This window comes from Aquarana catesbeiana, linkage group LG03 (genome assembly GCF_042186555.1).
Source record: "Aquarana catesbeiana isolate 2022-GZ linkage group LG03, ASM4218655v1, whole genome shotgun sequence".
Lineage (NCBI taxonomy): Eukaryota > Metazoa > Chordata > Amphibia > Anura > Ranidae > Aquarana > Aquarana catesbeiana.
In genome coordinates this window covers 184,139,136-184,152,377 of record NC_133326.1, presented here as the reverse complement: position 1 = coordinate 184,152,377, position 13,242 = coordinate 184,139,136, and the positions used below count along the sequence as shown (strand labels likewise).

General features: G+C 44.8%; 1 protein-coding gene and 1 long non-coding RNA gene across 2 annotated transcripts in view; one reads left to right on the top strand and one right to left on the bottom strand.

Annotated features, from left to right (window-relative positions):
- The window catches only part of LOC141131845 (uncharacterized), a 67,754-nt gene extending 54,791 nt beyond the window's left edge, over positions 1 to 12,963 (bottom strand). Inside the window, exon 1 of the long non-coding RNA XR_012242818.1 lies at positions 12,124 to 12,963. This is a non-coding gene — a long non-coding RNA (uncharacterized lncRNA). The remainder of the gene's footprint in view (positions 1 to 12,123) is intronic.
- Positions 12,384 to 13,242, top strand: part of RSBN1L (round spermatid basic protein 1 like) — a 125,014-nt gene continuing 124,155 nt past the window's right edge. The window contains exon 1 of the mRNA XM_073619591.1: positions 12,384 to 12,965. Within this exon, the coding sequence (XP_073475692.1) occupies positions 12,470 to 12,965 (496 nt within the window). The 5' untranslated portion in view covers positions 12,384 to 12,469. The remainder of the gene's footprint in view (positions 12,966 to 13,242) is intronic.

Sequence of the window (13,242 nt, the reverse complement as noted above, 5' to 3'; positions counted from 1 at the left end):
CAGTTGGTTGTATCCATCCAACTTTAGGATCAGAGACAACCATGCTGTCCACCTCCATTACTGCATAATCATGACAGAAACATTACCTGCACAAAATGGTTCAACTGGTACATGGTGACAGTTTAGGGTTTTTGCTTCGCTCTGACACACTACTACAAAGTATCAAATTTATTTGAACAGTGTTAACGAAGTTAGTATATGACTTGTCAGGTTAAAAGAAAAAGTACACTTTCAAAGGAAATGCACTGATCCTGTTTGCCTCTTCATTGGATCTTCACTGCATTTGAGCATCACAAACCAAAAACACTATTTTGTTTTTTATATTCAAAGCAAACTCCCCCCATCCATCCATGTCTCTATGCTTTATTTTGTAGATAAATCACTTGAAAAAACAACCCCCTAGCAGTTCTGGCTGTGGCTATCTTGAATATTGTTTTGGTGTAGAAAATTGTTCATTTGAGCCACCTTGGCCCAAATGATCTAGTTAACCACTTCATCCCCGGAAGAATTTGCCCCCTTCCTGACCAGGCCATTTTTTTGCTTTAACTGACAATTGCGCGGTCGTGCGATGCCGTACCCAAACAAAAGTCATGTCCCCTTTTTTTCCCCCCCCACAAATAGAGCTTTCTTTTGGTGGTATTTGATCACCTCTGCAGTTTTAACTTTTTGCGCTATAAACAAAAAAAGCAAAACTTTTTTTTTTTTTTTTTTAAAAACACTATTTTTTACTTTTATATATAATAAATATCCCAAAAAAAAAAAAAAAAAACAAATTTCTTCATCAGTTTAGGCCGATATGTATTCTTCTTCATATTTTTGGTAAAAAAACAAAAAGGCAATAAGCCTTTTGATTTGCGCAAAAGTTATAGCGTCTATAGCATAGGGGATAGATTGTCTTTTTTTTTTTTTTTTTACATTTTGTGTTTATTTTATTTTACTAATAGCGGCGATCTGTGATTTTTATCGGGACTGGGACATTGCGGCAGACAGATCGGACACTTTTTTGCTAAAAATAGCCACTGATTGTATAAATGTCACTGGCAGGGAAGGGGTTAACACTAGGGGGAGATCAAGGGGTTAAATGTGTTTCCTCACTGTGTGTTCTAACTGGGGGGGGGGGGGGTGGGGGTGACTAAAGGAGGAGACAGATCAGTGTTCCTACCTAGTAGGAACACACAATCTGTCTCCTCTCCCAACAGAACTGGTATTTGTGTGTTTACACACACACACACCCGTTCTTGTTCTGTCACGAGCGATCACAGGTGCCTGGCGGACATTGCGCCGCCTGCAAAAATTGACCCTCTTGAGCGCCAGCCTTTGGGTACCTTCTCCTAATTTCATGTTTGGTGAGCATTGATTCTGAGCATGCGTGTTTGTAGTTTTGTGTAATGGATTTGTGTACTAACCGTATGAAAATCTGACAAGAGACAGTTGTCCGCTGAAAATTTACTAGCCTGCCATCCAACATTAGTTGGCCGAAAAATTGGACAATTATTGTCAAAAGGAGGGTACTATCGGTCAGATTTTAGGACAACAGTCTGTCAACAGACAATCCCCTGCCAACAATCGCATCCTGTGTACAAGGCTTTACTCCCAAGCAGAGGGACTCCAGTGTGAGGGGCTCACAGTCCTCTGCTAGTTAAGTTTTAGGAGTGAAGGATTGGTTTTGCACAGATCACTGAAATGACAGAGAGGGGGATCTCAGTCAGTTTACTGACAGGCAGGATCAACCAGGTATTACATGGTAAAGGATAAATAACATTGAAAAAAAAAATTACTAGCACAAAAATAAGGAGGGGTGGATTGACGCAAACAAGCAAGGATCGAAGGAAGGATTGGTCGATCCAAACAAGGATCAAAGTATTGAGCGCAGGAAGGCCCTCCTCTGTAACTCTAAACTGGTAACATGTAAAGGTGTTTAAAGCGTTGCTAATAATGATTTTTATGTACTCTAGTTTGGCACCATTCCACAGGCATATGCAGTTTTAAAGTGTGACATGTTGTATCTATTTACTCAGCGTAACATCCTCTTTTAACAAAAAATTGTGTATTATTATACATGATTTATATAGTGCCAACAGTTTGCACAGCTCTTAACAACATGAGCGCAGACAGTACAGTTACAATACAGGAGGCCCTGCTCGTTGGAACTTGTATAGTGTTTGTGTGCAAATATATTTTATTAAAGTGTATTTTTTTCCAAAAAATTTGCTTTTAAAAAAACCACTGCGAAAATACTGAGACATTAAAAAAAAAAAAAAAAAAAATGCAACACATTTTATTCTCTAGGGTTTCAGAACCCCCAAATATTATATAGTTTTTTTTTACCTGTAGGAGAGAAATGTCACAATTGGTCTGGGTGGTAACTGCTTAAAGAGAGCTGGATGATTTTTTTTTTTTAGGGTTATAACCACTTTTAGGTCAAGTTAATCTTTTGTCTAAAATGGACTGTACAGTCCACTAGTAGGTCATAAAATACCTACAGGCCATTTGTGGTACCCCTGAAGCCTGTCCAAAAAAAACATCCATATTGTTTACATTCCACATCCGGCCTTGTTGCTTGGACAGAACACATCCTGCATGCTCCATTGCACCAGCCCTGAAGCCACTCCCCCCTTCTGTTACAGCAATACTGAACTTAGCAACCAGGAACAGCATTAACTGTTACGCTGGAATTGAGTGTACCTATCTAGTTATGAAAAGGAGACAAGGTAGAAACAAAATTCTTTAATTGTGTTTCGGTATTGCTCCCTCTCAATTCAACAGATCTGTTCCACTTGACAGGTAAGGAAGAAATGCTGGAAATTGTTCTGTACACATACCCTTGGAAACCCAAAAAATCGCTGCCATGATGGCCGACACTAGAATTTTAGGGGTTAGTGAACCTTTGCATTGCATAGGCTCTTGTTTAGTTCTAAGATCCCACTGCAAGAGCCATGTTTCATGACCAGTAACAATGAAGCCAATGTTCTGGACCTGCATTGCAGCCTCTGAGTATACCTGAGAAGATCTAACCCTGTCCTTCTGAGTCAGGTTTTATGAGACCCAGCTTGCTGTGACTTGTGCGGGAATACTGCTCCAACAGAGATGCTACACTCTAGCTAAAACATCTTCACACGCCTGTTTTGCAGAATCATGGTTTCGATTTTCTGATGTCATCTTCCAATACTGTTCTGCCCTACTTTTACTGATTTGACCAGGACTTTACCTTGTATGCTGAAGATACATCACCATTTCATACTACCGACATAAGCTCATGATTATTCCAGAACCCCTTTCCTTCCAATATCAGATATTTGATGGTAGCCTGATGCTTCCGTTTTACCATCACCTTTAGAGCAGCTACTTTGTCTCATTCAAAGGATGACTGCTCCTCAACCCTTGCATATACAAAGATGAAACTGTAGTCACATAATGTTGAAGATTTAGAGACCATCATGCAAAAAACTAATGTTTGTTTAAGTCTATGAAATACATCTGTGTGAGGCTGTCGGCAAGCGGTTAAAGTGGTACTAAAAGCAAAATACAAAGCTTGTGAGCCAGCAGTTTATTTGTCTTGGAAGAGATCTTTCAGGAAAAACCTTGCAAGCTGCTGTGGCATTTACACTGAGCTTCACATGCACAGATCAGTTTACTCTGTCAGCATGATATCTGCGTGCTGGGAAGAATGACTCCTGCATATGTTGTATGTCATCCCACACTGACCAAACAAGCCCCTTGTTTATGTTGGGCCATTAAAGAGAAGGCAAGTATTGTGACTAGTTCTGACTTAGGGAAGGAGCATGTGATACTCAAGTTGAGATGGTTGGTGTAAATGAGCAATAACTAAAGATGAACTATAAGCACAGCAATTTTTTTTTTTAATCTTTGGGCCTGATGCACATGGACACTTTGAGGCATCTGACATAAACTGAGGTCATGTTTTTATGCCCAGGAGAGACCATAGTAATGAATGGCTGTATTTGGGCATATGCTGTGTTTGCATAAACTCTTTTGGGGCATAAATGCCACAATGGCTTTTTTTTTTTTTTTTTTTTTACCCCTGACCATGTATGAATTGATGCAAGAATCTCCCAGGAACAGATATACGCCCACAATTTATCTAGGATGCTTCAGCGTTTGAGTGCACAAGGCCCTAAAGTGGAACTAAAGCCATCAATTTAACAGTTTTAAAAAAACAGTTATATTTCTGGGATGCCATGATTGCTAATTGTCATATTTATTTGTGCTCTCAACCAAACTATCAAATGGCTGGTGTCATAACAGATCACACATGCAGCACCATCACATCTGCAGATTAAACAGGAAAAAAATAAGAGGGTTTTAGTTCACTTTATTTTTCACATAATCACAGATGTTTCTCTTTTGCCCATTATGGGTCACAGGACGCCTTTCACCTTCAGGATATACTGCCACCTACAGGAGTATTGAACACTGGTAAACAAACTGTAGGCCAGCCCAGGATAACCCCTCCTACTTCCAGTATGCCTCAGTTTTCACAAGTGTCCTAGGAGGATGGACTTCCTCTCTTCAGCTCTGCTGTGTGAAAGACCAATCTATTCTTGTTGGCAATTGTTCATTCATTCTTGAACATGCCGAAGTTTAACCTCTTGTTGACTGTGTGACATATTTAGCGGGGGAAAAAAAAGTTGTCTTTAAAGTGGTATTAGGCCTCATGTACACTGCTGCTGGTAAACAGCTGTTCAGAGGCAGTTGGATGCTTTTTTCAACTGCCCCTGAACACATCCAATGTTATCTTATGTGTACGGGTACACAGGTTTGTTCAATGTCGTTTTTAGGCTTTTCTTTGAAGGCAAAACAATGAGTTCAGACGCCAAACGCAGCAACTCGAGTTTCATTTTTGGCTATTTTGAAAGGAAAAATAAATGTATTTTTTTTTTAAACGCAAATGCGGCAAAACTGACGTTTTAAACGTGGGTTACTATCTGTCAAGTTAATTCGTTCAGGAGAGGTTGTAAAAATGTCCCATGTACATTAAGCCTTACAGTCAATTAAAAAATGCTGATAGGCAGGGGTTTTTTTTTCTTTTATAATGGAATAGACTTCAGTGGTCTCCTCTGTCATAAATGCCTCTCCGCAATAATGTAATCTGAGACGTGCATGCATGGCTCAGATCACATTTCCGGCACCCGCTGTGGTGACGTGTCCCATACGCATGAGTGACATCATTGTGGCCTGGCAATTCAAGCAGCAAACCCAGAAGGAAGACCTGGTGAAGATGGAACCACCCAGGAACTGCAGGAGTGGTTACAGAGCAGTACTGGAGGATCTATTTGGCACGCAGGTCTGCCACAATGTGCTAACTTGTAGTACAAACTAGCTAGCACCTTATGGCATAAGCCATAAGAAAAGAAAGTGGCGGAGTGTAATGTCGATTCAATGACCAGGCAACACACGTGTCCAAAGCATCCTGAAAGCAGAACTAAACCCATTGATTTTAAGGCCCCTTTCACATGGGGCTGTCCGTTTTTACTACTCCGCTTGCTCAGCGGGGATCGCTCCGTTGATCCCCGCTGAGCTGGCGGATGACAAGTCTGTCTCTGCACTCTGTGCAGGGACGGACCTGTCAGACAGTCCGCTCTCTATGGGGGGGAAATTGGATAATTACGGACCGCCTGTCCATTTTCATCCGATCCACTAGACGGATGGAAAATAGGACATCCGATCCGCTCCGTAAAATCCAGACGGATGGATCGGGGCAGATCGTATGTAAGCGGACATGTCACCGCTGACATCCGACGCTCCATAGAGATGTATGAAGCGACCGTTCAGATCCACCTGAAAAAACTGGCAGGCGAAGCTGAACAGTCCGCATGTGTGAAAGGGGCCTTACAGTTTAGAAAAAACTGTTGGCATTCTCAGCATGCCAGGAATGTAACTGTCACATATGCTTGAGCACTCAACCAAACTGTCAAACCAAAAAATGGCTGGTGTCATAACTGTTTACAAGTGCAACACCGTGGAAGCTGCATATCAGATGGCAGCTTTCTTGGCTGAAAAGGATTGGAGGTTTAATTACACTTTAAAGTGGTTGTAAACCCTTTACAACCACTTTAACCTACAGGTAAGCCTAGATTAAGGCTTACCTGTAGGTGCTTGAAATATCTCCCAGACCTGCACGGTCTAGGAGATATTTGCAAATCGCTGTAGGGCAATTTCTTCTGCGCATGCGCCGGAGTTAGAAAGGGCATGCTGTGTCGTTTCTAGCTCTGGGCATGCCGTTAAAGGCGGCTCCTGCCAGTCACAGAGCCGGAGTTCGCAGCCCCGGAAGGAAGAGAGGTGAAGAATGGACGTTCACTACTAACGAGGAAAACGGGGACATCGCGGGCTTCTCCTGCAGGTAAGTGTCACATAATGGGCTACTATGCAATGCATAGTAGCCCATTATGTTTTACCTTTGCAGGGAAACCAAGAAGTAACACCCATCAGGGTTTACTTCCTCTTTAACACCTTCCCGGATGGCCTGTTTTACCTTCATTAATGTACTGACAGTACATCAAGATTGATCAAAAAAAATTTATATATATATATATATATATATATATATATAATTTATTTTTTTACACACACGCGTTTGTTCACGCTATAACTTTCCTACACACTAAATAATAAACACTGATTTTGGTTATTTTCAAAGAAATGTAGCAGATTTCATTCTGACCTAAAATTATTTAGAAAGTTTTTTTGCAAAATTTTATAACAGAAATTAAGAAAAATGCATTTTCAAAATTTTCCGTTGTTTTTTATTTATTTCGCAAAAAGTTAAAACCCCAGTGGTGATTAAATACCAACAAAAGAAAGCTCAATAATTTATGTGGGAAAAAAAAATGTGTACCCATTTCATATGGGTACAGTGTTGCATGACTGTGCATTTGTCATTCAAAGTGTGACAGTGCTGAAAGCTGAAAATTGGCCTGGGCAGGAAAGGGGTAAAAGTGCCCGATACAGAAGTGGTTGTAAACCTCAGACATGAAATATGAACAAAGCATATCCCTCTATACTGTGTACATGTCTCAATTAAGCACACTAAGTGTTATTTTTCTGCCTGCTGCTTCGTTCCTCTGTTCAGCATGAATCACGTCTGACAAGTTTTCCTGACACCAAGAGAAAAAAGGTGACAGAGGAGTTATTTCTAGCTGATTGACAGCCTTGGCTCTTTTCCTCTGTGAAGTGGGGTGTGTCCCTTCCCTTCAATTAGCTCTCCTCACTGAGCTCTGCAGTGTAATTTCAACTATCTTCCCCCTTTTTTCTGACAGCTCAGACAAGCTTTCTGGACTTTGAATGGATGTAGAGAAGAGAAGCCTGCAGATAAACAGGCACATCTTATGTAGGATTTGTTTCACCTCTGTGTATCACCTGAACCAAGTCACTTCACAGTGTATATGTGAGGGCTTACGGCTACTTTTAAATTTTGGTGCATTCGGCACACTGACCAAGCTGTTAAAGGGGTTGTAAACACTCAATCAAATCCTGTGACACGGTGGTGTGACCGAGTCCTGCTGCTGTCTGTCAGTTGAACTCAGGAGCGAGCCGGCACGGGTGCCCCTAGAAAAAGCAGCTTTCCGTGGGGACATCCGATGAACAGGAGGAGCCTACGGGGCATCCCAGAAAAAGAGGATCATGGCTGCTCTGTGAAAAACGATTACACAGAGCAGGTAAGTATAGGCGTGTGTGTAACACACACACGCCTATACTTACCTGCTCTGTGCAATCGTTTTGCACAGAGCAGCCATGATCCTTTTTATTCGGGGTGCCCCATAGCCGCCTCCTCTTCATCGGATGTCGCCACAGAAAGCCCCTTTTTTGGGGGCACCCGTTCCGGCTTGCTGCTGAGTCCCACGTCCACTGACAGACAGCGGGACTCAGTCACACCACTGTGTCACAGGATTTGATCGACAGCAGCAGGAGCCATTGGCTCTTGGTATTAATCTGTCCAATGAGGAGAGAGACAGTGACTGGAGCCTCTGCACATCGCTGGATCAAATCAGGCTCAGGTAAGGGAAAAAAAAAAATAAAAAAAAAAGGTGGGGGGGGGGGGGGAGGTTTGGGGACAGCTGCAACACAAAGTTTTTCACCCTAATGCATAGAAGGCTTTAAAACCACTTTAAAGCTTCTGATCAGGAGTTAGGGGGAGGGACTCTTAATCATGTGATCGCTTTGAGAGCCAATCACAGCAGCCATAAAAAAAAAGGGAAAAAAAGGAAGGAGCACCGCCTCCCCACTTAAAGAGCAGCCAGGGTTAAAACTAAACTAAACCTGTCGATTTAACACTATCCATCTGTACACTCTACTCTGCTGAACTATCTGGCATTAAAGATAGTTTTTGGTAAATGTTATCTTTATCTTCTATATTTAATGCTAGCTCTACAACAACACACTGCAATAGCAACATTACTGGTGATTGATTCTCAACCCCATTTGTCTCGGGTGATCAAGAGGTAATTAGCTTTACGACCCTAGCCTGTGTCTGTAGCTGGTCTGGTATTGGCCATCTCCTCTCCCATATTCAGGTCTCAAATCAGGCCCTATAATGACCAATTGAAAAATGCATGCCTGCTCAGTCTCCCTATGGGGTGGTGCAGACACCATTGCTCTTTCACGAGTTATGCACAGTTTCACCACCACAGTTTAACGAAAGCTGGATGAAGATACAAGAACTCTGCTCCACTCTGAAAGACGACAAGCAAACCAGCATTTGACATTTTATATGAAGTCATATTCCCACTCTCTATCCACTAACATGCTCTTTTTTCTCTTCGTTCTCACATCGGTGTCTTCTATCTTCAAATTATCCTTACTCTACCCTGCAGCATGCATATATCACCCTCACTCCTACCCTCTCCCTACTACTGCACCCATCTCCTGCATTTGCTGCACCCACATGCTGACATAAACACCAGGGCCACTAGACTTGTGTGCTCATGCACATTCCACTCCCATCTTGCCCTCCTCCTAGTCTCAGGTGACATTTCTCCTAATCCTGGTCTGCTATTTTCCAACTGCAAGCCACATATCCAATACCTCTCCTCCTCTGGCAACCACCGCAATCCACTCAGTTTAATTTCTATCCCCCTGCTTCCTCAAAGCAGCCCACCAATCTCATGCGTCCTTTGGAACGCCTGCTCCATCTGTAACAAGCCAATATCTGTGCATGACCTCTTCATCTTCCATGGCTTTAACATACTCGCCATAACCGAAACCTGGCTTAAAAATTTTGACTCAGCTTCTCCTGCTCCCCTCTCTCATGGCAGCCTCCATTGGACGCACTCCACCGGACCCAATGGACAGAAAGGAGGTGGAGTTGGATTCCTTCTATCCCCACAAAGCATCTTCCAAGTCCTTCCTATCCCTCCTTCTCAATCTATCTCTTCTTTATAGATGTACTGTATTTGTCTGTTTTTTCCCATTTCTCTGAGGATTACAGCAATTTATTGGCCTCCTGGCCCGATATTGCTCTTTCTTGATGACTTTGCTGCCTGGCTACCATACTTTCTCTCCTCTGAAATACCCACCATTATTCTTGGTGACTTCAACATTCCTGTCAATGTTAACAGCCCAACTTCTCGACTTTACCTTATCTTTTGACCTAACCCAATGGACACATACTTCCACTCACTCCAATGGTAATACCCTTGACCTTGTATTCTCCCATCTCTGCAATCCTGGCAACCTCACCAACACCCCTTTTCCTCTCTCTGATCACAACCTCATTACTTTCACTGTATCCTTGCCTCCAACCACCCATCCCTCCAAGCAGCAAATAATTACTTGTAGGAACCTTCGCCACTTTAACCCTTCTCTTCTCTATTTTGCTACTGACCACCTACACAACATAATCTCTCCCCTGTCCTGACCTGGCCACCTCTGTCTACAACAGTTCACTCCCATCATCACTAGATGCTCCTATAACCACATGCAGAATCAGGCCCTGGCCGTTGCAACCCTGGCAAACTGACAACACTAGAAATCTCAAGAGACATTGCCGTTCTCTTAAACAACTGTGGCGTAAAACCAAATGCCTGCAAGACTTCACCCTATATATAAATCTGCCCTTCTAAAATACAATTCCTGACTCCATGCTGCCAAACAAGCCTACTTTGTCTCTCTTATTCCTTGACATCCAGTCCCTGTCGGCTCTTCTCGACCTTTACCTCTCTGCTTCGTCCCCCACCCCCTCTACCCACTAACTCACTCACTGCCCAAGAGATTGGCAATCACTTCAAAGACAAGATTGATCCAATTTGTGAGGACACCTCCACTGTGCGTACCTCTTCCCCACCCAACATACCTTGCCTAACAGCACATTCTACACTCTTCTCTTTTAAATTGGCTACTATTGAAGAGGTTACAAAACTTTTTTCAGATGCCCACCCAACCAATTGTCCCCTGGATCCTGTTCCCTCACAACTACTATGGTCACCCTCTTCTATCCTATGCTCCCTCACAACTTCAATCTCTCCCTCTCTAGTGGCACCTTCCCCTCCCCTCTAAAACGTGCGCAGATCACTCCCATACTTAAAAAGCCCTCACTGGACCCCACCAACCTGAACAACTTAAGACCCATCTCATTGCTCCCATTCACCTCTAAACTTCTAGAATGCTTAGTCTACAACCGTCTTAGCTCCTACCTCAGTGAAAATAAACTTCTTGACCCCTTACAGTCTGGCTTTCGCTCGCAGCACTCCACGGAAACTGCCTTACTAAAACTCACTAAAGATTTACTAACTGCTAAAACCAGCCAGTACTCCATACTCCTACTACTTGACCTCTCTGCGGCCTTTGATACTGTTGACCACCAGCTCCTTCTCAATAAACTACATTCCCTTGGCCTCCAAGATTCTGCTCTATCCTGGCTCTCTGCCTATCACAGCGCTCCTTCAGTGTTACCGGGTGTAATCCTAGACTCTGACTTGTCATTTCAGCCCCAAATCCAATCATGGTCAAAAGTTTGTATAATTCACCTCCGTAACATCGCTAAAATGTGCCCCTTTTTAAGAAATGAAACCACCAAGCTCCTCATTCACTCCCTTGTTATTTCTCGCCTTGCCTATTGCAACTCCCTTCCCATTGGCCTACCTCTCCATAGGCTATCCCCTCTTCAGTCTATCATGAATGCTGCTGCCAGACTTATTCATCTTACCAACCGCTCAGTGTCTAAACCCTCTCCTCCAATCCCTACACTGGCTCCCAATCACCCAGCGAATTAAATTCAAAATACTAACCACAACATACAAAGCCATTCACAACTCTGCCCCGAGCTATATCACCAATCTTGTCTCCAAATATCATCCAAATCATCCTCTCCGCTCTTCTCAAGACCTCCTACTCTCTAGCTCTCTCATCTCCTCCTCCCATGCTCGCCTCCAGGATTTCCCCAGAGCCTCTCCCATCCTCTGGAACTCGCTACCTCCACGTGTCCGGCTATCCCCTACTCTTGCTACCTTCAGGTGATCCCTGAAAACTCATCTCTTCAGGGAAGCCCATCACGCCTCTAACTAATCTTTTACCACTTCCATCAGCTCATTCCCCACAGTTACAACCTTTTGTACCACCTGCCCCACCCTATTGTAAGCTCTTCTGAGCAGGGCCCTCTTGCATTTTATTGTATCTGTATTGCCTCCTTTTCATATTGTAAAGCGCTGCGTAAACTGTTGGCACTATATAAATTATTATACAGTATTTAACGGTTTCAAACAACAGTTATCTTACCAGCAATGCTAACTGCCACATCTGTTTATGCTCCCAACCAAACTGTCAAACCATTGAATTCCTTGTGTCATAACTGATCACATAACATGGCAGATACAGATTAAACAGAAGTCAAGATGGCAGCTTCCTTGGCTAAAATGACAGGGGGGTTTAGTTCTGCTTGAAAGCCTTCTTCTTCAATGGACAGGAAAGTAAACAGGATGCTTGTGGTCCATTGAAGGAGACAGCTCCCTCCCCTCTAGGTTTCTGATCACGCTCCTGCTACAAAGTGTCACAATCAGCCCATGCCCCGCCCCCTTACTGTTATGTTGGTCGCGGCATGCAAAGTGTAAACACGTGAACTCCCCGGAGCACGTGACCCTCGCGCAGCGGCCCGCCCCCCTCCACACTCACTAGCAGCCGCTTTCGGTTTTCCGGATCGCAGCCACGCCTCCTCCCCTCACACCCTCCTGTCAGTCCAGCTCTCTCCGGCTGTGGCAGGACTGCTCCATTGCCAGTCCGCTTCTCCTCTCAACGGCGTCACTGACAAAATGGCCCCGACCCCCCCATGCGCCTCTCCGACTTCAACAACTGGCGTCACCCGCTTTCCCCCCCCACGCCCCCTCTAAGTCACGCAATTGGCAATAATTGTCATGTGCCCGCCCCCTTGTCATCAGGCCATTGGACGGTTCCTCTGGAGGCCCCGCCCCCTCCTCTCTGGCAGCTCGGCGGCGGAGTCTGGGTATCGCAGGAGCCCAAAATGGCGGAGCTGTGGACTGGCGTCCGTTCTGCGCCAACCGACAAACGCGAAGCGCTGCCGAAGCCCAGAGAAGCCATCGTCCTGAAGAGCAGCGGCGCTGAGGACAAGGCCCCGGCCTTACCGTCCTCTTCTTCCAGTGCGGGCGGCCAGCGACAGCTGCATCCCGCCAAGAAGCTCCGGACGGAGGAGAAGGGCTTCAAGCCGAAGCGTGTGAATGGCGAAGGCGGAGGGGGCGGGAGTACCCGTCCGGCGCCGGGCTATGGCACCTCCGGCGGATGGCCCTTCCCAGCGGTGCCCGGTGGCAGCCTGTGCCTCGCCCCGCCCGGATCTTCCCGGTCTCCGCATCCAGCGCCCAGCCCGGCCGCCCGCCACCTACCCAATGACAAGCCGAAGAAGAGCGCCGACAAGAGGAAGAAGAGGCGAGAGGAGGAGGAGAAGAACGGCGAGCTGAAAGCGGTCACCCCGGGGATCCCTCGGCTGACCCCTACTGTCCGGGGTGAGTATGACCTTCCCCTCTCATCAGCACATGTAAACAAAGCTACGTGCTGCACTCCACATTCATTCTCTGTATATACTCCATCCAGGAAGAGCCTCCTCTGCATGATCATCCCTGCTTAGCACTTCCCACACACACATAGCACCGGCCTGTGTGCGTTTAGGCTTTGTTTACCTTTGTGGTTGTGCTCAACACCCCTCTGAAAGGTGGTACTTTGCCACAACCGTGTACGTTACACCCAGTAGAGGCCGTGTTTGGTGACAGCAAGGTACGATTT